Source organism: Astatotilapia calliptera, chromosome 7, assembly GCF_900246225.1.
Source record: "Astatotilapia calliptera chromosome 7, fAstCal1.2, whole genome shotgun sequence".
NCBI lineage: Eukaryota > Metazoa > Chordata > Actinopteri > Cichliformes > Cichlidae > Astatotilapia > Astatotilapia calliptera.
The window spans coordinates 57,446,751-57,469,771 of NC_039308.1; the positions used below are offsets into that span (position 1 = coordinate 57,446,751).

Consider the following 23,021-nt stretch of genomic DNA (forward strand, 5'->3'; position numbering starts at 1 on the left):
AGTTGACCTGATAAATTGCTATTTAATTTTGATCCAACCTTAAATTACTGGAAAAAATTCAAAGACTTGAGACTGTGTTGTGATCTGTTTACATCTACGCTATATAATGAGATATATTTTTGTAGAATATATATCTCTGGGATCTCTGAATAAACTCTGCTACGGCAGCTTGTTCCAGCAGCCTGAGATTAGCACATGACTGGGAGATGATAACTGACAGGAACATGAATTAATCATTATGCCTACCAACACTTCCTCTCTCTCTCTCTCTGTTTCTCTTTAGGTAGCAGCTATATCTCCATTTGGAGTAGGAGCATTCAGCAAACCTTTATACATAAAGACAGCAGAGTCCCGTGGGTATTCATGCACAAGCACACAGCCTTGCACTCCGATCCAAGCGTCTCAACATCATAAAAAAATAACATGTGCATGTATATTTCACTGAATTTGCATGTGTATTCACATCCTGCAGCCCCTGGCCTGGTGACCAATCTCACAGCGTATGCTCATAACCACACCTTCGTCGTCCTTACCTGGTTCTTGCCACACCGCATCAATGGCCTCATCACAAAGTTCGCCGTCAAGGCCAAATTTGCTCGTACTGGGCAGATTGTCCGTTTGCTGGAGGTCAATGCAGTGGACATCATGACTGTAGCCCTGCCTCACTGCAATGTACTGTGTTTTTCCTTCTCCCTCCTTCTAAACTGTGCTGTTATTGCCAAGTGTTTTTGTTCTATACTACTTTCCTGTCAAGATGATAAATAGCTCAAATGCACAAGGCCGACCGTCTTTTCTCTTTCCTTTTTTTCTTAAATGCACTCTCTCTTTTTATCCCGCATGATTTCATGTGTCTAGGATGCAGCCGATATCCTGTCCAGTGCGACTCTCAGTCCCTTGGAGATAACAGCATCATCGCCACCCATCACCCTCTCTGCTGTGCCCCCTGCAGCCTCTTGGAACGTACCCATATCAGTAGGAGTTGATCAGCTACGACCTTATATTGCCTATCTATTTGAGGTGTCCGCCTTCACCTCTGAAGGAGAGGGACAGGTAGCCTCCACTATGGTTCGCATGCCAGAATCAGGTGTGGAAAAAGAAGCGTGCAAACACTTTAGCACTAATTAAGCTCGTATTCATATTAGCACTGAGGTATGAAAACAAATATTCCTGCTTGTGCAGCTCCAGAAGACCCGCCACAAAACTTCTCTGTATTCAGCATGACGTCTCGATCATTCTCTGTGTCCTGGAGCCCTCCCAGCATCACGACAGGAAAGTTCTCCTACGTACTCTACCTTCATGGACCCACAGGTGGATAAATGTTGACTCAGAGCAAACACAGCTACATGCACACATAATACACGCAAAAATCAATGCAGTTTTAAATTTTGTTCTGTTTTTTTTTAAAGGTTTTATGTATGAGAACAGCACAGGAGATACCCGTTTTGCTTTTACCGGTTTGAAACCCTACACGAGGTACATAGTAGACGTCCGAGCAAAAGCAGCTGGTGAGGTGGGTCCTGCAGCGAAGGGAGACATCGTTACACCTGCGGAAGGTGAGGCAGTTACAAGATTGAAGTATAAATGAAAAAGTTCAGTTTAGTTAGTTTAGTGTAGTTTCACTTTTAATACAGACGCACACATTGGTAGCAAATAAAATAAATACATACAAAATACAAGAGCAAATTTAGTTTTTGTGCTTCTGTTTATCTATGTGCGTGTGTGTGTTTGTGAGGATAGCACCCAGTGCAGTGCAGCACCTGATGGCAATTGCTGAGGATTCAGTTTCAATTCGTGTAAGTTGGAAAAGCCCTGCCCAGCCCAACGGTCCCATAATCCAATACAGACTTCTGGTGCTGGTTGAGGAAACTCTGCTCCAGAACATCACGATGACAGCAGTAAGCCAGATGATATTATCTCTACCGCTCTATGCTTCCAGCTTAAAAAACACAGTTAAAGACATGTGATATGTTGCTGTGTCATGAATACTTGTACAATCCATTACAGCTGATGATACACTGTCGTCGTTTTACGGTCGGATGTAAGACCACTACACTCTCAAAGATCAATATGGTTCAGCAACACTCTGCAATAGTCTACAGTGGATTATCGGCTTTTTTAAACCACTAGTCTGGTGGATTACAATGGACTGTGTGCTGCTGTATCCTATTATAGGAATAATTTTAAAAAAAACACCTACTTTATATCGGAGCCCCTTTAATAATGAGTGCTATCTACTGATGCTTACTGATTTTATTAGAAATCACATTAAGGGATGATGAGTCTCATATATCCATATATAAGGTGTTTTTTTTGTCTCCTTTCAGAATACAACTGGTTTTTATGAAAATGAAACACGTCCACCTGATGTCCATAACAGTTCAAAGAGGCATAAAAGAACTGCTGAGCTTGGTCTGATCACATCTCCACCAACTTTTACAGCTACTATTTCAGACCGCACGCTGCACACTAGTGCTACTGCTTCCAGTTTCACACACTCTGGACTTAGAAGCACTGATTACATCACTAACACGAATGCTCAGCCAACCACTTACCCCATGGCCACCAACAGGCCCAGCCCTGATTATGACACTGCCTCACGCTCTGACAACCCAAATATGCAGTCTTCTGACTCTGCAGTCTCTGGAACGTCTGCACTTTCTCTTACCTCTGTGCCATCTGTTACACTTCCACCCTGGCTTACGAAGCAATTACATGCCGGGGAAGTGACCTCAGGCTCTGCCCCCTTGGCCCTGACCCCAGGCCAGCTTCGCTTGTCTACACTTGATGCTTCAATTACAGAACACTTTTCAACACGCAGCGGTGCTGTGTCAGGTACCACAGGTGGGAGAGCTAACTGTAAACACTGCATTTTTTTAACTTTGCTTTGCTTTGCTTCGCTTTAACCAGAATTATTATTAAAAAAAAAACCTTGACTATTCATAAATCCTCTGTGCATGTGTCTGCATGAATCTGCAGGGGTAACAGTGAGACAGGAGGTAATGGACGTTCTGTCTGAGGAGTTGTCCTACTTGGTGTCAGATCTAGTTCCCTTCACTGAGTATACATTCAGGGTCACTGCTTCCACCACTGTAGGAGAGGGCCCTGCTGCAAATATCACAGAGAAGACCAGGGAGCAGGGTGGGTGCTTATGGTACACGTTTAATAATTGTAATAAATATTAACAAGAAAAAATGTTAATAGAGCTGTTAAAGGTGCCCAATTTTAACATCTTGTGCGTCTGTATCTTTTAGTTCCTAGCTCCGTGCTTGAGGTATCCTATCAGAATATCAGCTCTACCTCCATTCTAGTGAGCTGGACCCCACCCATCAATCCCAATGGGCGGATCACACATTACACTGTTTATGGTCTCAAACTGCCCAGTAATCAAGGCCTGAAATGGGTTACTAACACTACCAGCATATTGATAACAGGTAGCGTCTTCATTCTCTTCAGCTGACATTTTCTTAAGCCGTTAAGTATAACTGCCACTACAATGTAAAGTATCACTTTTCCCTCTTGTTATGTATAGATCTGGACAAGTACACTCCTTATAAGCTTCGTGTAGCTGCATCCACAGTTGTGGGGGAGAGCTCACTTTCTGAGGAAGATGACATTTTTGTTTTCACTTTAGAGGATGGTACGTGTTGGACTTTTGAATTTATACATTCACAAATACAAGATGCCATCATACATTTCTGTAACTTTTCCCATAAAAATAAAAATCCTTACCTGAATACAATTTGGCCGATATCTCCTTCAAGGTCTTCCTGTAGAGCTGCTACTTTTCAGTCAGTCCCTCGAGGGCCCGTTCCTGACCACTTGGCATAAATTGAAAAAACAAAACAAAACTGCATTTTAAAAAATAAAATGTGCGATGAATGTAGAATAAAAAAAACAACAACAGATTTCTCTTGCTTGTGCTTCTGAACTCTCATTAACTGCTCATTCAGTTTGATGCAGAAGCTCATTCCTGCTCTCACAGCAAGTTTGAGGCAGACGTGTGAATGCAGCCGAACTGGAAGCATTCAGGAGGTGCACAAGGAAATGAGCTTGAATGGAGGGTCGGCCAAATTTAAGTCAAGAATTTATTATTTTTGCTGGTTGCAAAACTTTAGGATCGTGCTGCCTGTATGTGCAAATGCAAAAATCTAAACTTTGTCTGAATTCTGTTTATAATGCTTGGATCAACTATATGTTATCAATGATTAATGAATATCCAGTGTTAAGTTTTTTAAATTAATTAATCATGAGCTTTGCATAATAACTATTACTGTATTCTTTATAAATTGCTTGAAAATGTAACTTTTTTATTAACTACCTACTGCAAATACTGACAAGTTCTCTGTTTTTTTTCTTCTCCCTCTTAGAGCCCGACTCCCCTCCTGTAAACCTCACTGTGGTAAACACCACCCCCTCTACTGCCACAATAGCCTGGTCTGCACCAGAGAAAGCTAATGGGGCGATCCAGCAGTATGAGGTCCTGTATGAGAATGAATCCTACTCTGCGCTGGTGAACACGTCTTCTAACAAAGTCACCCTGTTCAGTCTGAAACCATTCTCCTTTTACAATGTGTCTGTGAGCGCGTACACGCGTTACGGAAATGGCAACCAGACATCAGACACTTTATACCTGTTATCTGGAGAAGATGGTGCGTTGAAGGATGTGCCCACCTTCACAGATACATTCATATGAAAGGCTTTAGAGTGAATACCAACTGTTTAACCAACACGTTATGATGTTTTATTCCTTCTCCAGTCCCGGGCAGTCCTCCATATGGGCTCTCCTATGAATCAGTTAGTCCCAGTGAGGTGAATGTGACGTGGATGCCTCCTCTGCTGCCTAACGGCGTCATTATTCACTACAGCTTAGAGATTTGGAACTCCAGTCACTACCTGAACCTGACCTCGCGAACCAACTACATCCACATCACGCATCTGAGGAAGTACGCACACTACCGCATCGTAGTTCAAGCACACACAAGAGTCGGAGCGGGAAACTACAGCAGCGAGCCGCTCAACATCACAACACTTGAGGATGGTGAGAGGGGCGTGAGTGACAAGAGGAAAAAATGGGGGTGGTGTGGGGGTTCTTTTCAGTTCCAGGACACTCCACCATTACATCATCACAGGCTGACAAGTTCGAAGGGCATCTGATTAAATCTGACTTTCCTCTAGTCTTTTCCTCCTCACGTCTCTGTTTCAGCTCATGCTAATGATGTTACATCACAGATATCCGATGCCACGTGACACTCGTGTTTTCCACCACGACTGGGAAGCACAAACAACAGATTCATTACAACTAATCAGTTTTTTTCTTTTCAGGGAAATGTTCTATTTTTTCTAGTGTCTTCCTGTGTGCCTTTTGAGTCCCTGATTTCCACAACGATAAATATTTTAGAAATTAATTTCCGTTTACTTGTAAGTTCACCACCAATGCAGGTTTGTGCTACGTTATTGGAAAGTCTTTCTCGTGCGTCTCAGCTCCAGGCACACCTCCTCAGTTTCTCCATGCCAGGAAGTTGTCAGACTATGAGGTAGAGTTATCATGGCAGCCACCACTCGAGGCCAATTCAGACATACGCTACTACATTGTCAGAGTCTGGTAAGGTTTTGAACTCTACTTCCATGTAATAACCTTAAAAGAAAACACAAATAATTCAGCATCTATGTGTTAGGAATGAAACGACTGACCTGCGGCAGAATGTGACAAAGACTTCGGTGGTTATTAACGTGGACTCAGAGAGTCGCTACAATGCCTCTGTCTCCAGCTGGACCAGACTGGGGGATGGAGGAGTGCTGATCTACATCAGCTTTACCACAACTGATGCAGGTGCTGGATACATGTTATGCAATCTTTAAACATTATCGTGTTATCCTCACATAAAAAATAACATTTCCTCTTAAGTGATGTTTTATCGCACAACTTGAGTTTTTGTCCTTTTAAACTGTCTCCTTTCAGAGCCATTTGACCCCCCGCAGAATGTGACTGTTGTTAATACAGACGCCTCCTCTGTTACCTTGATGTGGTATCCACCCACTGAACCCAACGGGATCATTGTATACTACACTATTTACTACTCATTTAACAACACTGTGACTGCGAAGGTGAGACAAAAATACTGAAGACAGATTAATTGAGTCAATAAGTCGGATGAAAGGTGCTGAATGTAGTAATCACGGCAAAGTCCCAGATTCCTTTATAGCATTTTAGCTCCAGCACACACACACACACACACACTCCCCCCGCACGACCCTGATAAGGACAGATTGAATGATAAGGAAAGAGAAACTTGCTTCCTGATGCAATGTATTGCACCTGATTTGTAACAGTATATATTTTGCTCTCGCTGAAATGCATTTTTCAGGCTGTGAAATTAAGCCTGACACATCTTTTTCTCCACAGACAGTTCCTGTTTCAGACTTATATTCCCACACCTCTCCTGACTCACGTCTCTCCTACACTCTGACTGGGCTGATTGGGGGCAATAACTACACCTTCTGGATGGCATCCAGCACTGTGCAGGGTGATGGAGGGGTCCATTCCGAGCCCTTAATCCTGTTATTACCAGAGGACGGTCAGTCAGACACACGCACACACAAACGCAGTACAAACGAGGATAAAGTAAATACACATACACATAAAATACTACTCGGGAAGCTGGATAATAATTGCATGCGATGATTAAGAGTCTCACCGGAGGGCAGGTCTGCACTCTTTTTTTCAGAGCTCTTCAACTTGAAAAAAAATTACATAAAAACGCTGTGATTGAAAATAGCTTTCAGTATTCGTGAAAGGAGATTAAAAAAAAATGACCACCTGTGACACTGCGCTTTGAAGACAGCCAGTTATGACAGCATGATGAAAAATGTTAGGGATTATAAAAAGGGAGGAACGCAGAAACACTTAAAATTTGTTGGCACAGAGATTCAACTGAGTTTGATGAGCTTTGAGGAAGTTCATATTAATTCACACTACAGTCCTTGAATTTGCATTTATGCATATGCAAATATTTTGTTGCATTTTAGCATTTTAGCCTTTTAAAGCTCTTTGTTTTTATGTGATTTTCAAAAAAAACGGTGCAGACAGCAACTACAGACTTATTCACAAACTGACTGCATTTTGGCACTTTTTGTTTTGTTCAATTTTGCTTGTCGTGTATTCTGTGCCTCTGAATAATCACTGCTCACACTGACTCTGTATCTCTGCCTATGCTCTAGCTGCTCCACTCTCAGCCAGTCGCCGGACCTCCAGGGCACCTTGTCTGTCCCGCACAGCTAAGCCCAGCAGGGGTTTACTCCCCTGGGCTCAGACCCTCACACACATCCGGCCCCTAACATCCACTCATTCATCTTGCAGATCTCTCTGTTTTTTTTCTGTCCTCTGTCTCCCCACCCCTTTTTTTCTTTTTACTCTTTCTAGAGGACCTGACACCATAAGCAGGATGAGTATCACTTCATCTCTCTCCCTTTCATTCCTTAATTTTCAGTTTGTAAATTTCTTTTCTAAGAGCCTCTGTATTTCAAAATGAAGTCTTGTTAATCGTGCATTGTTTTGTGTATGTTTACTGTTTGATTTTGCTTTGTTCCTGTTTTCCTGTGCTGCCAAATTAATGTTATGCTGTATTGTTCTTGATGTGCTATTTCTTTGCTAATTACAATCACCCTGAAAGTTGATGATGATGATGATCATTGTGATGACTTCATTTTTAAGTCTCAGGGCATTGATTGATGCCCAATTTGATTCCGCACTCAAACGTAAACTCACAGTAAGGGCTTAGAGTTTCAATCACTCGTGCCAGTGGAGATTAATAATAGTAACACTATTCTTCTTGTCTCATTCTTTAGTGCCAGGTGACTCGGTCCAAAACTTGACGGCACAGATCTTCAGCTCCACGGTAATCATAGTGAGCTGGGACCCTCCTCTGGAGCCAAACGGACGCCCCTACTACCTGCTCACCTTACAGGAGGCAGGCATCGTTCCAAACATCTCCAACCAAAGGGCTCCAGCTGTCAACAAGACCATAAAGCACACCACAACTGACAACATCTTCCTGTTCACCAAACTCAGGAAATATTTCCCTTATGTGCTGACTGTTACCCCAGCAACTACTGCTGGCCCTGCCTACAACCATACAAGCACAATGTACCTGAGAACGGATGATGACAGTGAGTTTATTCACAGATATTCACCCATGCAATATGTCTTTATGCATTTGTTGTGGCACTGACATATGTGCGGGCTTGTTTCCCCTTAGTTCCTAGTTCTGCTCCGTTGTTGGTGTCCACCAAGAACCTGTCTTCGTCTTCCATCGGTGTGGTCTGGCAACGCCCTCTGGAGGCCAATGGGGAGATAACAGAGTATACCCTGATTCTTGTTGGCCTGGAGGGCACCAACACAACACATACCCCCAACACCTCGTTCGTCCTCACTAACCTACTTCCATACACAGCTTACAATCTCACGATTACGGCCGCAACTCGTAAAGGCTCGGGGCCTAGTCTGCTGCTGCAGCTGCACAGCGATGAAAGTGGTTAGTTTGAAAGAAGAGTTTAAATGATTATAGTGGGATGGCAGAAACTTAATATTCTCTTTTCTATCTGCCCAACTTTATGATCCAGGTCCCACCTCTCCTCCCCGTAACCTGACTATATATAACCACACGGCAGTCTCTGTGTGGCTGAGCTGGGAGCCTCCTCTAGAGCCCAACGGAGTGGTGATAAAGTACGGATTTCGGATCCAAGACCTCATCACACAAACCGTCACACATCGGGTACTGTTAATTTCACACACTGAAAGCAGCCTCACAACAACAATAACACACACCTACACATACTCCAAGGACCCACTCAGTAAGAGTACACATGGGCGGGAGCTAATTTCACACTCCAGATGCTACTGAGCAATAACATGATACTTAAACTCACCATCACATATGTGCTGATATAGACATATTATCCACTCCAGCAGTCAGATTTAATATCGTATGTATTTCCTGTTTGTTTGTTTGTTTGTCTGGGAACAAATGCAGAATTCCTCTGGTTCATCAACCACAGAGTATCTCTCAGGCTTCAAGCCCCACAGCTCCTATGAAATCAGTGTGAACAGTTTCACCAGAGTGGGCCATGGGAATCAGTTCAGCAGCCCTGTGTCCTTCACAACCAATGAGTCAGGTAAAATATACACTGTATACAAACAAGGGACACATGTAAACACAGATATAGGTTTCCTTTCTCAATTAAAACTTTGGAATGTTTTTTTGGGATGATAAGATTTGTATCAGGATGCCAAGTGGAGTGTGACTGTAGAAGTAGCAAAAAGAAAATGAGGCCATACAGCAAGGCTTTCAGTAGGCCTTGGGGCAATTCTGGCAACCCGTTAGGCGACTCAGGAAGGGGACCCAGCTTCTTGTATACAGTGGTGATGGAGTGCTGCTAACCTTGCCTGCGGATAGTCAGGAAGTAGAAAGAATGCTTTAAGGACCTTCTCAATCTCAGTGACACACTGTAGTGGAAGCAGAGTCTAGTGACTTGCCCATCACTGTGGCTGAGGCCACTGAAGTAGTCAAAAACTGTCCAGTGTGGCCACTGGACAGTTTTTGACTACTTCAGCCCCTGGATGGATGTAATTCGTCCTGGATGTTGTAAGGCTGTCTTGGTTGACATTGCCTCTGCAGCATCACATGGATGTTAGACACAGTGCCTCTGGATTGGCAGATCAGGGTGGTGGTCCTTAGTTTCAAAAGGAATACATTCCTCAGTCTCTCACCAAAGGTCTAAGTCAGAGAGCTGAAGAGGAGACTCTGTCCAGTAGCTCATTGCCTTTACAACCAGGACTCCTCTTTCTTACCAATTCTGTTTATAACTTTCATGAAAGGGATGGATAGAAATTCTGGAAATGGCCAAATTGCAAAGGGTTTCCACTTTATTGGCCTCAGACTTGCATCTCTGCTCTTTGCAGATGATGTGGTTCTTTGGGGCTCATCATGTGGGCCCCTCCAGCATGCTGTAAGATGGTTTGAAGCCAAGTGTGAAGCGGCTCTAATGAGAATCAGCAACTCTATGTCTGAGACCGTGGTAGTTAGCTGGAAAAGGGTGGAGTGCCTAGCGAGTCTGGGACTCCACCCCAAGTGGCGGAGTTTAAGTATCTCAGGGTCCTGTTCACAAGTGAGGAGAGAGTGTATAGTTGATCTACATTCCTACCATTACTTATGGTCATGAGCTCTGGGTAGTGAACAAAAGAATAAAGCCCTGGATTCATCAGATGGCATCTTAAGAACAGCTTTCGGGCTTAAAATCTGTAGGATTTTCTTTACTTTTTGGGGCCAAGGACCACTTACGGGGAAGAAAACATTTCCAAGACCCCTGGTTATGGATCTTTGGGGTCTCTAGACCAGAACCTACGTCTAATGAAGTTAATGGGTTAAGCTGGAACAAGAATTCTGGCTATTCTACCAAACAGAAACTAAAATAATAAATGAAATGTGATAATTAGACAGGTTTGATTTGTTGTGTTGTGTCGTGTAGTGTCACTTTTTTTGGACCGAGTATGTTTCTAGATCTTTAATAGTGAAGAAAAAAGACGCAGTTAGTCAATACAGATATTTGCACGTTAGTAATAATTCAGTGTTCTGTCCAAAAACTTGCAACCTTTTTAAGTTCAATTAAATAATAAACAGTTAATTTTGTGAGTTCTTTAGTAAGAAAATCAACCGAAAGCTAAGATTTGGGTTAACAACATCACTGTCTCGTGTCTTTCTCTGTCTGCAGTGTCTGACGCTGTAGGGAATCTGTCTTGCTCAGGAGTGAGCTGGGATTCAATTCTTTTGTCTTGGGAAATTCCTGCCAATCCTAATGGGCAGATCATTTTTTATGAGATTCAATTGGAGGTAGACCAGCAATCCTATAAACATGAGGCCCATACACCAGAGCACACAGTGACTGGGCTGTCGCCAGACCAGGAATATGCTCTCTCTGTAGCTGCTGTAAACTCTGCAGGACCAGGAGACAGATTAAACTGTACAGCTTCCACCCTTTCAGAATCAGGTAGTCAAATCTTCTTGTACTGCATTTTACATAACCACCACAAGTGAATAATTGATTAAACCTTGTTGTCTCCTGACAGTTCCTGCTGCCCCTCGATTCCTCACCATCTCTCAGGTCACACCTAACAATGTGACACTTCGGTGGGCTCCACCACATTCTGTTCCAGGCCTGCTTAAAGAGTATCACATCGTTGCACAGCTGATTTCAGCTAACTGTGAACCAAGCATATCAGTTAAAGCTCAGTCAACCCCGAAGGACGACCTGGCCCTGCATTGCATTGAACATAATGTGACAGTGTCGATAAATGCTTCAGATGCAGAACAGAAACAAAGCTTCACAATCCATCCCGTGGCTAAATACAGACACTACCGCTTCAAAGTTGCTGCTGTGACCAACGCTGGAGTCGGAGACTATACACAGTGGAAATATAAACGCACCATGGCAGGAAGTAGGAATGACACTGACGACGTGACCTTTTTGTGTTGCCAGATAGCCAGAGAGATTTCCCGCTTAGTCAGACCTTCATGACCAATATTTGACAAATAATTACTTATTTGTTTTCAGACATACCAGCAAAATTACACAGCTTGTCTGATGTTTCATTAGCAACTTGAGCAAACACAGGCATGGTCAGTTGTTTTATTCTGAAAGATGTCTTTAGATGTTATATCATTATAGTTTAGCAGTGCGTAATTAAGTAGTAATTACCAAAATACTAAGGCTGTTGTAACATCATTATTACACGTGTTTGACAAATGAAAGAGAAAAAAGAAATAGAAGCTGAATAAGAAATTATACTGATATTTATTGGACTGCACATGTAATGAATCTATATGCCAATCTAAAAGACAACATATGATGACATCTAACAACTGCAAAACTACAGGAAAGGCATTTAAAGTGAGGTGGACCAAGTGATCCCTGCTAATCCCAAAGAATGATCAGTTAACACTAATGCAACAAAAGTACCTTTTTATTCATGTAAACATGTTAAGATTTAGCAATTAAAGTATTAAAATTGTTAGTCATGCCAATAATCTATAATACCTAATACATTTGCAATGACATGTCCTGCATTGCTGCAGTAATTTTATTATCTAATATGTTCCGGCCAAATTAAATACTCGACCTCCCCTGCCAAGTACAACTAATGTATGCAGGAAAGTCTTCAGCTCATTAATTCAGTATTTAGAACAAAGAAAAGATTAATTACCTTATCTTGTTTAGTCTTGTTTGATTCATATAACCGGAGCCACTCAGTTTTCAGTGTTTCTCTCATTTCCTTCCTCAGACCCCGATGCTCCTCCCCGTGACCTGAAAGTGACTTCCACCTCCAACAGCTTTCACATTGCGTGGGACGCTCCAGCTGTTCTCTCTGGACTGACTTCTTATCTTGTGCAGGTCATCTCGTTAGACTGTGTTTGTCACAAATATGAGCATGTCACCAATGAACTGTAGAACAAAGTTGGCTATTCTTAGAACAGCTCAACAGGCTATTATGTTGTTCAGGCTTTCTCAAAAAGCAGTAGCAATTTAAGTACAAGGCTATAAAAGCAATCCAGTATAACTTAATAACTTTTCTACATAATGTCCTGTAATGCCAGGTGGATGGTCCCGGGGTGAATATCTCAATAGTCAGGGCTCCAGGGGAGTTGATGACCATTGTTGTTACTAACTTGACGGCTTTCAGTCGTTACTCTGTGACTATCACTGCCTTCACTGGTGACTTGGAGCACGCTAGCAGTGATGGGAAAGCCATTGGACCCATTTACTTTCAAACAAAGGAGGAGGGTACGTCTTCACATTGTAGTGTCTGCACCACCTTCTGCCCACCTTTAGAGTTGACCAAATTAATACTGTTGTCTTGTATCTGACCCCAGAACCTAAAGACCCTCCAAAGAATGTGACAGTTTCAGTAATCCCAGAGGAAGTGCGTGCTGTGAAGTTGACCTTTAACCCTCCAGAGGAGCCCAATGGAAACATCACAGAATACATTGTATACATCTATGAGAAGGACCAGCTGGTCAGAAACATTAGCCTTAACATCATCCAAAAAGAGAATAACACGATGGATGCTGTAATAGAAGGGCTAAAGGGAGGACGGACCTACAGTTTACAGGTAAAAAACACACCGCTGTGTGAAGTGAATTCTTTTCTTTTCATTGCAAACTTGAGATTCGGTGTGTAAGTTCTCCATGTAAGAAAAACAATGTCCCCAAAAAATTATAAAACAAATATACAGTATTGTGCAAATGGTTCATCAGATGGCTCAGATTATCCAACATCATGGTTGTAGTGAAGTAAGTATACTTGCGACCAAAAGTGTCTTTTCATTCCCTTAGGTGCAGACTCATGTTGGCATACACCGCAGTTCTTCTAAAAGTTTTCCCTCCGATTCCTGGAAAATTCCCAGTGGAAAAATGTAACAGGCCTCGTAACTCACTGATAATGTACTCCCTGGCTATGAAACTGTGGGCTCTGTCTCTAAATAACTGCAGCTTCATCTCTAAATTGTAGCTGGAACTCTGAGCACTGGTGATAATTCTCGAAATGAAATTTGGATCAGCTTGAGATAGAAGTTGGTTCTTGCTCTGTAAGTTTGAGGTTGTAGGTGAAGTAAAAGCACAATTGGCCAGAACAAGGCTTCCATGGAGCAACTTAAAGCTTTAAGAGCAGTTCAAAGCTGCACAAGGAGACAACTGAAGGGGAAACTTCAGTTATAGAACTTTATGATCTCATCTCCTTTTACACAACACCAGCGCACCTATACTAGCCAAACAACCAAGCCTACCATCAACCAAAAGCTTGGACTTGTTAAACTTTTCAATGCTTTAGTTCCTTTCTGTGCTGGTCTTTCTTACTTTTGTATTCCCTTCTCTCTTGTGCTTGTCTGACTGCAGATTTCAGCAAAGAACGGGGCTGGCAAGAGCCCACTCAGCTCACGTGTCCTGATTACTACAGGGATCAAAGGTACAAGCCTGTCTGTCTTGTCTGTGCTCTGCAATGCTCCAGAGTCTTTCTTTCTTGATGCAGCAGTGCAGCATAGTGTGAGACAGAAAACTACCACTGCACAGTATTATTGCTCGGCATTCAGGGCCGCTCTGATACAGTAAATGTATCTTGGTAGTATTATTAGATGGGTGCTAATTATGCATTTATTCCAGCCTGTTTGTCGTGTTATATATGTAAATGTGGCAGATTAAAAGTACATCTTCTCACACAGTCGCAACTTCTACGCACACACGTGTGCGTGTGTTTCTGGGTGTGCTCATGTGTGTGGTTGTGTGTGTGTGTGTGTGTTTCAGCCCCATCCAAGCCAACCCAAAAACCTCAGGCAATGCTGAGCTATGGAGGGGTTGCCATGGTTACCCACAGGAGTATCACCATCCACATGCCTGCATGTTTCTATAGTGACGACAATGGACCAATCACAAAAATTCAGGTCATCGTGGCCGAGTCAGGGGGTATGACTCTTAAAAAACATTGACAGCCATCACTTTTAGTTGGATACACTCGACTCGGGTGTCTGTCTTTGTATGTGTGTGTGTTTTAAATCAGAGTTTACACTATGTTACTTTGTCCCTACCTCAAAGAAAAAAGCAAGTCAAAACTTAAGCAGCTGAAATTTGACTTGGCCTCTTTGCACTTCTTCTCCTCTCTAACTTTTATCTTGCCACAGTGAAGGACAACAAGAACGTGACCAACTGGAAGAGCGCGTACTATGATCATCCCGCCCCTTACTTTACTGACTCAGGGTTCCCCAACCCCCCGTGCAGTGACTCAAGTATGAATGCACATCTCAGAGGTGTGTTTAGAGATGGTTGGTCACAGAGGTACAACCAAACTGCTGCAGAATATGTGATCGGCAAGAGCAATGACTGCACGGGCAACAACACTGAGTATTTCTGCAATGGACCTTTGAAGCCTAACTCTGTCTATGTGTGAGTGCGCCACAGACACAGTCAAATAAAAAATAAAAAAACACTTTTTTTTAATGTTTATTTTTGGTAAAAGCTAATGCAAAGTCTTGTGTGTTGTCTTATATTTACCAGGTTTAAGTTCAGAGCCACTAACGTCAACGGGGAATACACAGACTCTGAATACTCGGAGCATATCAAAACAGGTACTGCTGTACTAAGGAAAGGGGTAACCTGTGTGGCAAAGCCCTCTTCTTTTTTTGAATTAATGTTTATCATTCTGTGAATTCTTCTCTGTTAAGGAGTATGGGGAAATTTACTAATGCATCATTTTATTGTCAAATTAATTACCAATGCATGGGTTGCTTCATTGCCATTTCTGTGACCCTCCAGCTCCAGGCGATGGGCTGTTGACCAGAGAAGAGCAGATAATTCTGGGCGTTCTGCTCTCCTTCTTCTTGGCTGTGTTACTCATCATCATCATCTGTGGCTCAGTCAAGTAAAATGGCGATAGACACTCACTCATTTGCATATATTAATAGTCTTAATCGTGGCTAGTTGAGCATTACATCATTTGAAAACAAAACTTCACTCATTTTACACATGTATTTGTATCATTATTTACCTGTTTGATTTATTGACATGTCAGGATCCACCAGCGTAAAAAGGAAGGTGGGACGTATTCGCCCAGAGAGGCAGAGATCATAGAGACTAAGTGTAAGCTGGATCAGCTGATCGCCGTAGCAGATATGGAGCTAAAACAAGAAAAACTCAACCAGTAAGTTTGTGCTAGTTTTAATCTAAAAGCGTCACTTTGACGAATATAACATGCACATTTCAGGCAACTGAATTAGGGTGCGTACTACGTGACTTCAGGCTTAATTTAGCTTCTCCAAACACGATCTTAAATCTCAGTCAACAAGACAAAAAATGCCTTTGCTGCAGCCAACTTGATGTGCGCTCCTGTCAGCACAAAATCTTCTAGTGTTGTAGAGTTTGTGCAGAAAATAGCAGCAGCACAGAGACACAATGCAGCACTAAAGTGGCTTTATAATTTATCTTCAGTTCTCTGCAGAACAGACAAGTCTTCCTGTCTCCTTTCTCCCACCATCCTCACAGACAAATTTAGCATCTAGCTTTACTTTGGTTTTTTTTGTCTTTGGCACAAACAAGAGTGCAGACACTAAGTGGTGCAAGCTGCTCTTCCTTTACAAGCTGCAATTTTGAATCTGGTGAGAATCAAACTCAGGTTTAGTTGTTGTTTATGATTTATGAGTGCCACCGATGGTTCGACTATAGCAGTAAACTTGAGGAAAAAAAATATGTACGTCAGTATAAACACTGGTTTATAATCTGATTCATTAATCAGCAGCTAATAGGTAGAGCAGATTGTCCACTAAGCAGAAATGTTACTGTATATACTATACTGCCAAATGCTTTGTAATAGTAGATCCTCTATATATATATCTACACTGTTCCAAAAAATAGTAATGTCAAAGTATCTTACTGTATATTTTACAGTTTTGTACTGTCTTTCTAGAATATCATGAAATTTACATAAGTAGACTGTGATTTTACATGTCAAAGGTAAAATAACATAACATCACTGTAAACATAGTAAAACACACTTTACTTAGTATTTAGTATTTAGTATTAAATACTAAAAGCACACTTTACTTGTTTTTTAAATATATTTTTTTGTACATATGCATATTTAGATTGTAAAAATACATTCAGAAATGTATCATAATTTCACAAATATTTGTCTGTCATGTGAGAGAATGATCTGTTAAATTCAAATGTAATACTATGGGAAAATATATAAAATGATCGAAAATTAATGAGAATAATCAATAATTAAAGGAGTATTTGAATTATAATGTTGCTGAAAATTTCATGTCATCTAGGTCTGATTCAATAATTCAGAGGTAACAAGTGAAAATATAATTAATAGGAATAAAAAAAAAACAACCATATAAAACATTGCACGGCCACGCTGTGCTAATTATATATTTTAAAAAATAAATGTAGAGGTAGGAATTGCAATTAATATGAATCTCAAAGTATTCACAACATTCCTGAACAGAAATAGGCCTCTGCACCTGGGGTGAGGGTGTGGCCATGAAAACAATGTGACATGCCATTGGATGTTGGGACACATAATAACATGACGCATCGTCCAATGAATGTGAACTAACAACCACAAGGTCGCGGGTATGGCTGCACTGTAGGAAAAAATCCTAATATAAAATTTTTTTACTGTGCATTTTACAGTTTTGTTCTTTCACATTTTAAATTTCACATTTCACTGTAATGTAATAAAACATAATTTTCATGATTATTAAATGTATCTGTTTGTACATATGCATATTTAGATTGTTAAAATACATTCACAAATGTATCATGATCTCACAAATATCTGTCTGTTATTTGAAAGATTGAACTGTTGAATTCAAATTTAATGCTATGGAAAAGTATATAACATGATCCCTATAAGCTTGTGTTACATCACACAAGTATTATTATCATTGCTGTTTAGGGCGATCGTGGCTCAAGAGTTGGCAGTTTGCCTTGTAATCAGAAGGTTGCCAGTTCGAGCCCCGGCTCGGACACTCTCGGTATTGTGTCCGTGGTCAAGACTCTTCGCCTACTGGTGATGGCCAGAGGGGTCGATGGTGCGATATGGCAGCCTCGCCTCTGTCAGTCTGTCCCAGGGCATGCAATCCATTATTATTTAAACCAACTGTTAACCGTATATTTCTGTACATTTACGTATTATGATTCATATTGCCTCATTCAGTGACCTTGTTTATAGGTAATTTCATTATTTCATCACGTTAAAATGTTCCTAATTTAATGTCTAAAAGCACTTGGAAAAGGCAGAATCCCATGTAAAATTAGCGCAACAAACTCTATTTTCATTACTGAAAATAACTGTATTTTCATGAGAAAATTATTTTCTGTTATTTTACGGTAGTATTTTGGCGCCCCAGCTGCTGGAATATTACCGTTTTTTTAAGATTTGTTTTTTTTTTCCTATTTATAGATAATTTCATTGTTTAATCACATTAACATGTTCCTAATTTAATGTTTAAAATCACTTGAAAAGACAAAATCCCATGTAAAATTAGCGCAACAAACTGTATTGTCATTACTGGAAATAGCCGTATTTTTACGAGGAAGTTATTTTCTGTTATTTTACGGTAGTATTTTGGCGCTCCAGCTGCCGGAATATTACCGTTTTTTTAAGATGTTTTTTTTACAGTGTAGCCATTAACGATGCATAAATAGATTTTGCCATTTAAACAACCTCTAAGTGAACCCCTTCCTTCCACAACATTTAAAGAATACTGTCAGCCACACACTGACAAAACACAACAGAAAACAAAAATAAAGAGGTCCATGTAGGTGAGTAAATGTGTCTGTCTTCAGGAAAAGTTGACCGTGTACGAGTATTAAAACACAGAACCTAATTACAAGAAGATAAATACAAGTTCTTCCCTGCAGAGGATAATTGCTACTTATCTCTTCTAATTAGGCAATTGATAAAGGATGCAGTTCCTGAGGACAGTTTGTCAACCACTCTTTTTAAGTTTCAAACAAGCAAAAAAATGTGAACCAAAATATCCATACGCAGTTCACATTGCGGTCATTAGGACAGATTCTTTTCCATGCTTTGTTGTAACCAGACTCTCTTCCCAAGTTAGGTGATGAAACGAGGTCTCTATACACGCTACCTCTCTCACAAGAATATCCATCTTCTTCTTTTGGCTGCTCAATGCCTCCATGTCACTCTATCCATAGCATCCTCTCCTCTGTCACTTCCAACCTCTGTATGTCCTCCATCACTACATCCACAAACTTCTTTTTTTCCTCTTGCCTGGCAGCTTAATTTTCAACATTATTTGCAGTTTACAACAATTTATATTTGGCAATATGGTCAGGCAGAGCATTAAAGGGAGGAGATAGACTGGAGATGGGTTGCAAAGGGAGCTGCAGGTGCAGCAGCAACAGGAGACAAGTTCAAGCAACTTAAAATATATTTTCCAGTTAGATGCATAGAAGGGTACCAGCTAAGTCCTTAGCTGATGTGCCCTTGCACTGAGGTCATCTATTTTCAGCAGATCTACATTAAATGAGGACTGTCCTTGACTCTGTGGTATGCCTGCACTAATGCTTTGCTGAGTTTCATATTAAAATAACACACATTCCATTGTATTTAGCCAGATTTCTTCCGCACAACTTAAGCACCTGCATTTGCTCGCTTAGGCTTTTGTTTTTCTCTCACTGAGCACTTCTCTCCCACCAGGTATTCTTCATTCTTCTTTCGACGGAAAGAGATTTATGTGATCCAGTAAGTTGGGCTTTTAGCATGTGTGTGGCACATTTTGTTGCATATATCTGTTTGTAAGCTGTAGTCTGCTTTGCATGCATGTGTGTCATCACAGTGTTACTCATTAAGCTTTCATTAAATAATCCATCTGTGCTGCTTAGTAAACCTTCAGTGGAGATCAAAAGTTGAACAAATCAGTGACATCAATGTATTACCTACAAACTGCTCCCTATTCTCCATCAATGTCAGGGAAGCTGGAGAGTTGCTGACAGACCTCTGCTTAAGACCATTTTAATTTGTTTGCCAACTTGTTATCTAAAAATTGCTCGGAAGGCTTAGCACTCTTGTAGGGTACTAATGTGTAAGCTTTATCGATGGCTGAGGATCTGCGTAGCTGCATGTCACAGCGCTGCAACAAGAAGGCTTCCTCGGGGGAATAGCTGCATTCAATTGATGCTACTGATGTTCACATATTCCTTTAGAACAAAACATCAAAGTCTGTGTCGATGTTTAACCAAAGCGATTAAAAAATGGTTAACCGTCCCTGCCTTCAACACATCGCCATATTCTGTCTGAAGCGGGGATCAGTTCAGTTCTGTCGTGGACAGAAAATGCTGTCGTGTGGGCTGTGATTACTGAGTTAATTTGTTTATATTGGTTGATTTTTACTGTCTATTTTTATCCAGGCTGCTCAGCTACAGGAAATCACTCAAGTAAGTCGTCCTGTGTAAATATTTCAAATATGCACACAGTGCAGCATGAAAGAGTCTGCCCTGTACTGCTTAGTCTTGCTTGTATCCTTGAATGTGTTTAAAGAAAATCACATATAGGCATAGAGTTACTGTGCATCCTCTTCTGCTTCTCACATTCAGTGCATTTCTCCCCCGCCCTCACCGACAGGCCTGTCAACAAGAAGTCTTTTCTGCAGCATGTAGAGGATCTGTGTGCCAATGACAATTCCAAGTTCCAGGAGGAGTTTTCTGTACGTTTTTCTTTACAACCTTCCCCTGTGCATACCACACCAATAAATAAACTATAAATACAAAAACAGAGGTAAATTAGATAAAGTTAAATACAGTGGGGCAAAAAAGTATTTAGTCAGCCACCGATTGTGCAAGTTCCCCCACTTAAAATGATGACAGAGGTCAGTAATTTGCACCAGAGGTACACTTCAACTGTGAGAGACAGAATGTGAAAAACAAATCCATGAATCCACATGGTAGGATTTGTAAAGAATTTATTCGTAAATCAGGGTGGAAAATAAGTATTTGGTCAATAACAAAAATACAACTCAATACTTTGTAACATAACCTTTGTTGGCAATAACAGAGGTCAAACGTTTACTATAGGTCTTTACCAGGTTTGCGCACACAGTAGCTGGTATTTTGGCCCATTCCTCCATGCAGATCTTCTCGAGAGCAGTGATGTTTTGGGGCTGTCGCCGAGCAACACGGACTTTCAACTCCCGCCACAGATTTTCTATGGGCTTGAGGTCTGGAGATTGGCTAGGCCACTCCAGGACTTTCAAATGCTTCTTACGGTGCCACTCCTTTGTTGCCCGGGCGGTGTGTTTTGGATCATTGTCATGTTGGAAGACCCAGGCTCGTTTCATCTTCAAAGTTCTCACTGATGGAAGGAGGTTTTAGCTCAAAATCTCACGATACATGGCCCCATTCATTCTGTCCTTAACACGGATCAGTCGTCCTGTCCCCTTGGCAGAAAAACAGCCCCATAGCATGATGTTTCCACCCCCATGCTTCATAGTAGGTATGGTGTTCTTGGGATGCAACTCAGTATTCTTCTTCCTCCAAACACGACGAGTTGAGTTGATACCAAAAAGTTCTACTTTGGTTTCATCTGACCACATGACATTCTCCCAATCCTCTGCTGTATCATCCATGTGCTCTCTGGCAAACTTCAGACGGGCCTGGACATGCACTGGCTTCAGCAGCGGAACACGTCTGGCACTGCGGGATTTGATTCCCTGCCGTTGTAGTGTGTTACTGATGGTGACCTTTGTTACTTTGGTCCCAGCTCTCTGCAGGTCATTCACCAGGTCCCCCCGTGTGGTTCTGGGATCTTTGCTCACCGTTCTCATGATCATTTTGCCCCCACGGGATGAGATCTTGCGTGGAGCCCCAGATCGAGGGAGATTATCAGTGGTCTTGTATGTCTTCCATTTTCTGATGATTGCTCCCACAGTTGATTTTTTCACACCAAGCTGCTTGCCTATTGTAGATTCACTCTTCCCAGTCTGGTGCAGGTCTACAATACTTTTCCTGGTGTCCTTCGAAAGCTCTTTGGTCTTGGCCATGGCGGAGTTTGGAGTCTGACTGTTTGAGGCTGTGGACAGGTGTCTTTTATACAGATGATGAGTTCAAACAGGTGCCATTCATACAGGTAACGAGTGGGGGACAGAAAAGCTTCTTACAGAAGACGTTACAGGTCTGTGAGAGCCAGAGATTTTCCTTGTTTGAGGTGACCAAATACTTATTTTCCACCCTAATTTACGAATAAATTCTTTACAAATCCTACCATGTGGATTCATGGATTTTTTTTTTCACATTCTGTCTCTCACAGTTGAAGTGTACCTCTGGTGCAAATTACTGACCTCTGTCATCATTTTAAGTGGGGGAACTTGCACAATCGGTGGCTGACTAAATACTTTTTTGCCCCACTGTATATACATTCATATGCCATTAAATGTAGATTATTAACAGATTATTAAAAAATTAATATAGAGAACATTTTATAAAGTTACCCCAATTTTGCCTTCAATTAAGTTGTCCTTATTAATTACAAGTCTTTTTGCATTTTTTTTATACATCTGTGCTTCTTCATGCAAATATGTCATTCTGTAATTAGATCCAGATTTCACCTATTAGTTGATCAACACCAGCTAGATGGTAAATGCCTAGGTTCTTCAGAAATGCTGCTGATACTTTAAATACTTTAAAAATACTGTTTTTTTTAATAATAGTTGGTCAATAATTCTGTTTACATCTTCACGTGAATACATAAAATGAGTATATATGTGATATCTCTGGGTTACTGGGTTACAGGATTTGATGTATTTGTTAAGAAATACAAAGGCAAAGCAACAAAATAACAAACTCAGGTTTTTATTCTAAGTTTGATCTCTCAGAGAATCATAATATTCAACCACTAGAACAATTTTTCTCTCTTTAGGAATGCAAATAAATAACTGTAATTTGTCACTCTAATCAAACTTGCTTTATTTTTATTCAGCTTTTCAATGATAATAACAATAATTATATTTTAGCATTAAAATATAATTTTTTTAAAAGAACTTGGGGGTACTGGTTGTTTTAACCATACAGAAACATACAAAATGATTTCGATAGTAGATTTGTAAAGCAGTGTTAATACAGTAGATGAAAATCTTAAGATATACATGGAAAATGAATGAATACAATGATAAATAAATACAGAAGAAAATGAAAAACTAGTGGTTTATATTACATTTAATACATTAGATAATTCACTAATGTTTGACCTTAGATGTTTCAGTAATGCATAATTTTAAAACTAAACCTGTTCTACCATTTACATACATACTAGATAATATTTTCTGAAGTCAAAAGGACTGTGAGTTTTATTTTTGAGTTTGCCAGCAGGAACTGGGTGAGTAGTCACCTGTTTTTACTTTTATCTTTCACTCACTCGTGGCCCTTGATTTTACTTTGGCAAAAATTGTAGCCTTGACC

The 23,021-nt window shown here is 40.9% G+C and overlaps 1 protein-coding gene across 1 annotated transcript in view; it reads left to right on the top strand.

The window, feature by feature from the left end:
- Positions 1-23,021, top strand: part of ptprq (protein tyrosine phosphatase receptor type Q) — a 44,813-nt gene that overhangs the window by 16,150 nt on the left and 5,642 nt on the right. Inside the window, exons 22-55 of the mRNA XM_026176041.1 lie at positions 284-353; positions 473-672; positions 856-1,084; positions 1,180-1,308; positions 1,407-1,553; positions 1,738-1,895; positions 2,325-2,841; positions 2,977-3,138; positions 3,252-3,431; positions 3,530-3,637; positions 4,368-4,649; positions 4,757-5,038; positions 5,482-5,602; positions 5,676-5,830; positions 5,960-6,105; positions 6,404-6,575; positions 7,846-8,166; positions 8,256-8,531; positions 8,620-8,771; positions 9,030-9,171; positions 10,768-11,043; positions 11,123-11,491; positions 12,335-12,444; positions 12,648-12,834; positions 12,924-13,162; positions 13,944-14,013; positions 14,349-14,507; positions 14,723-14,984; positions 15,096-15,166; positions 15,354-15,459; positions 15,610-15,738; positions 19,270-19,314; positions 19,980-20,006; positions 20,194-20,275. Of these exons, the coding sequence (XP_026031826.1) occupies positions 284-353; positions 473-672; positions 856-1,084; positions 1,180-1,308; positions 1,407-1,553; positions 1,738-1,895; positions 2,325-2,841; positions 2,977-3,138; positions 3,252-3,431; positions 3,530-3,637; positions 4,368-4,649; positions 4,757-5,038; positions 5,482-5,602; positions 5,676-5,830; positions 5,960-6,105; positions 6,404-6,575; positions 7,846-8,166; positions 8,256-8,531; positions 8,620-8,771; positions 9,030-9,171; positions 10,768-11,043; positions 11,123-11,491; positions 12,335-12,444; positions 12,648-12,834; positions 12,924-13,162; positions 13,944-14,013; positions 14,349-14,507; positions 14,723-14,984; positions 15,096-15,166; positions 15,354-15,459; positions 15,610-15,738; positions 19,270-19,314; positions 19,980-20,006; positions 20,194-20,275 (6,081 nt within the window). The remainder of the gene's footprint in view (positions 1-283; positions 354-472; positions 673-855; positions 1,085-1,179; positions 1,309-1,406; positions 1,554-1,737; positions 1,896-2,324; positions 2,842-2,976; positions 3,139-3,251; positions 3,432-3,529; positions 3,638-4,367; positions 4,650-4,756; positions 5,039-5,481; positions 5,603-5,675; positions 5,831-5,959; positions 6,106-6,403; positions 6,576-7,845; positions 8,167-8,255; positions 8,532-8,619; positions 8,772-9,029; positions 9,172-10,767; positions 11,044-11,122; positions 11,492-12,334; positions 12,445-12,647; positions 12,835-12,923; positions 13,163-13,943; positions 14,014-14,348; positions 14,508-14,722; positions 14,985-15,095; positions 15,167-15,353; positions 15,460-15,609; positions 15,739-19,269; positions 19,315-19,979; positions 20,007-20,193; positions 20,276-23,021) is intronic.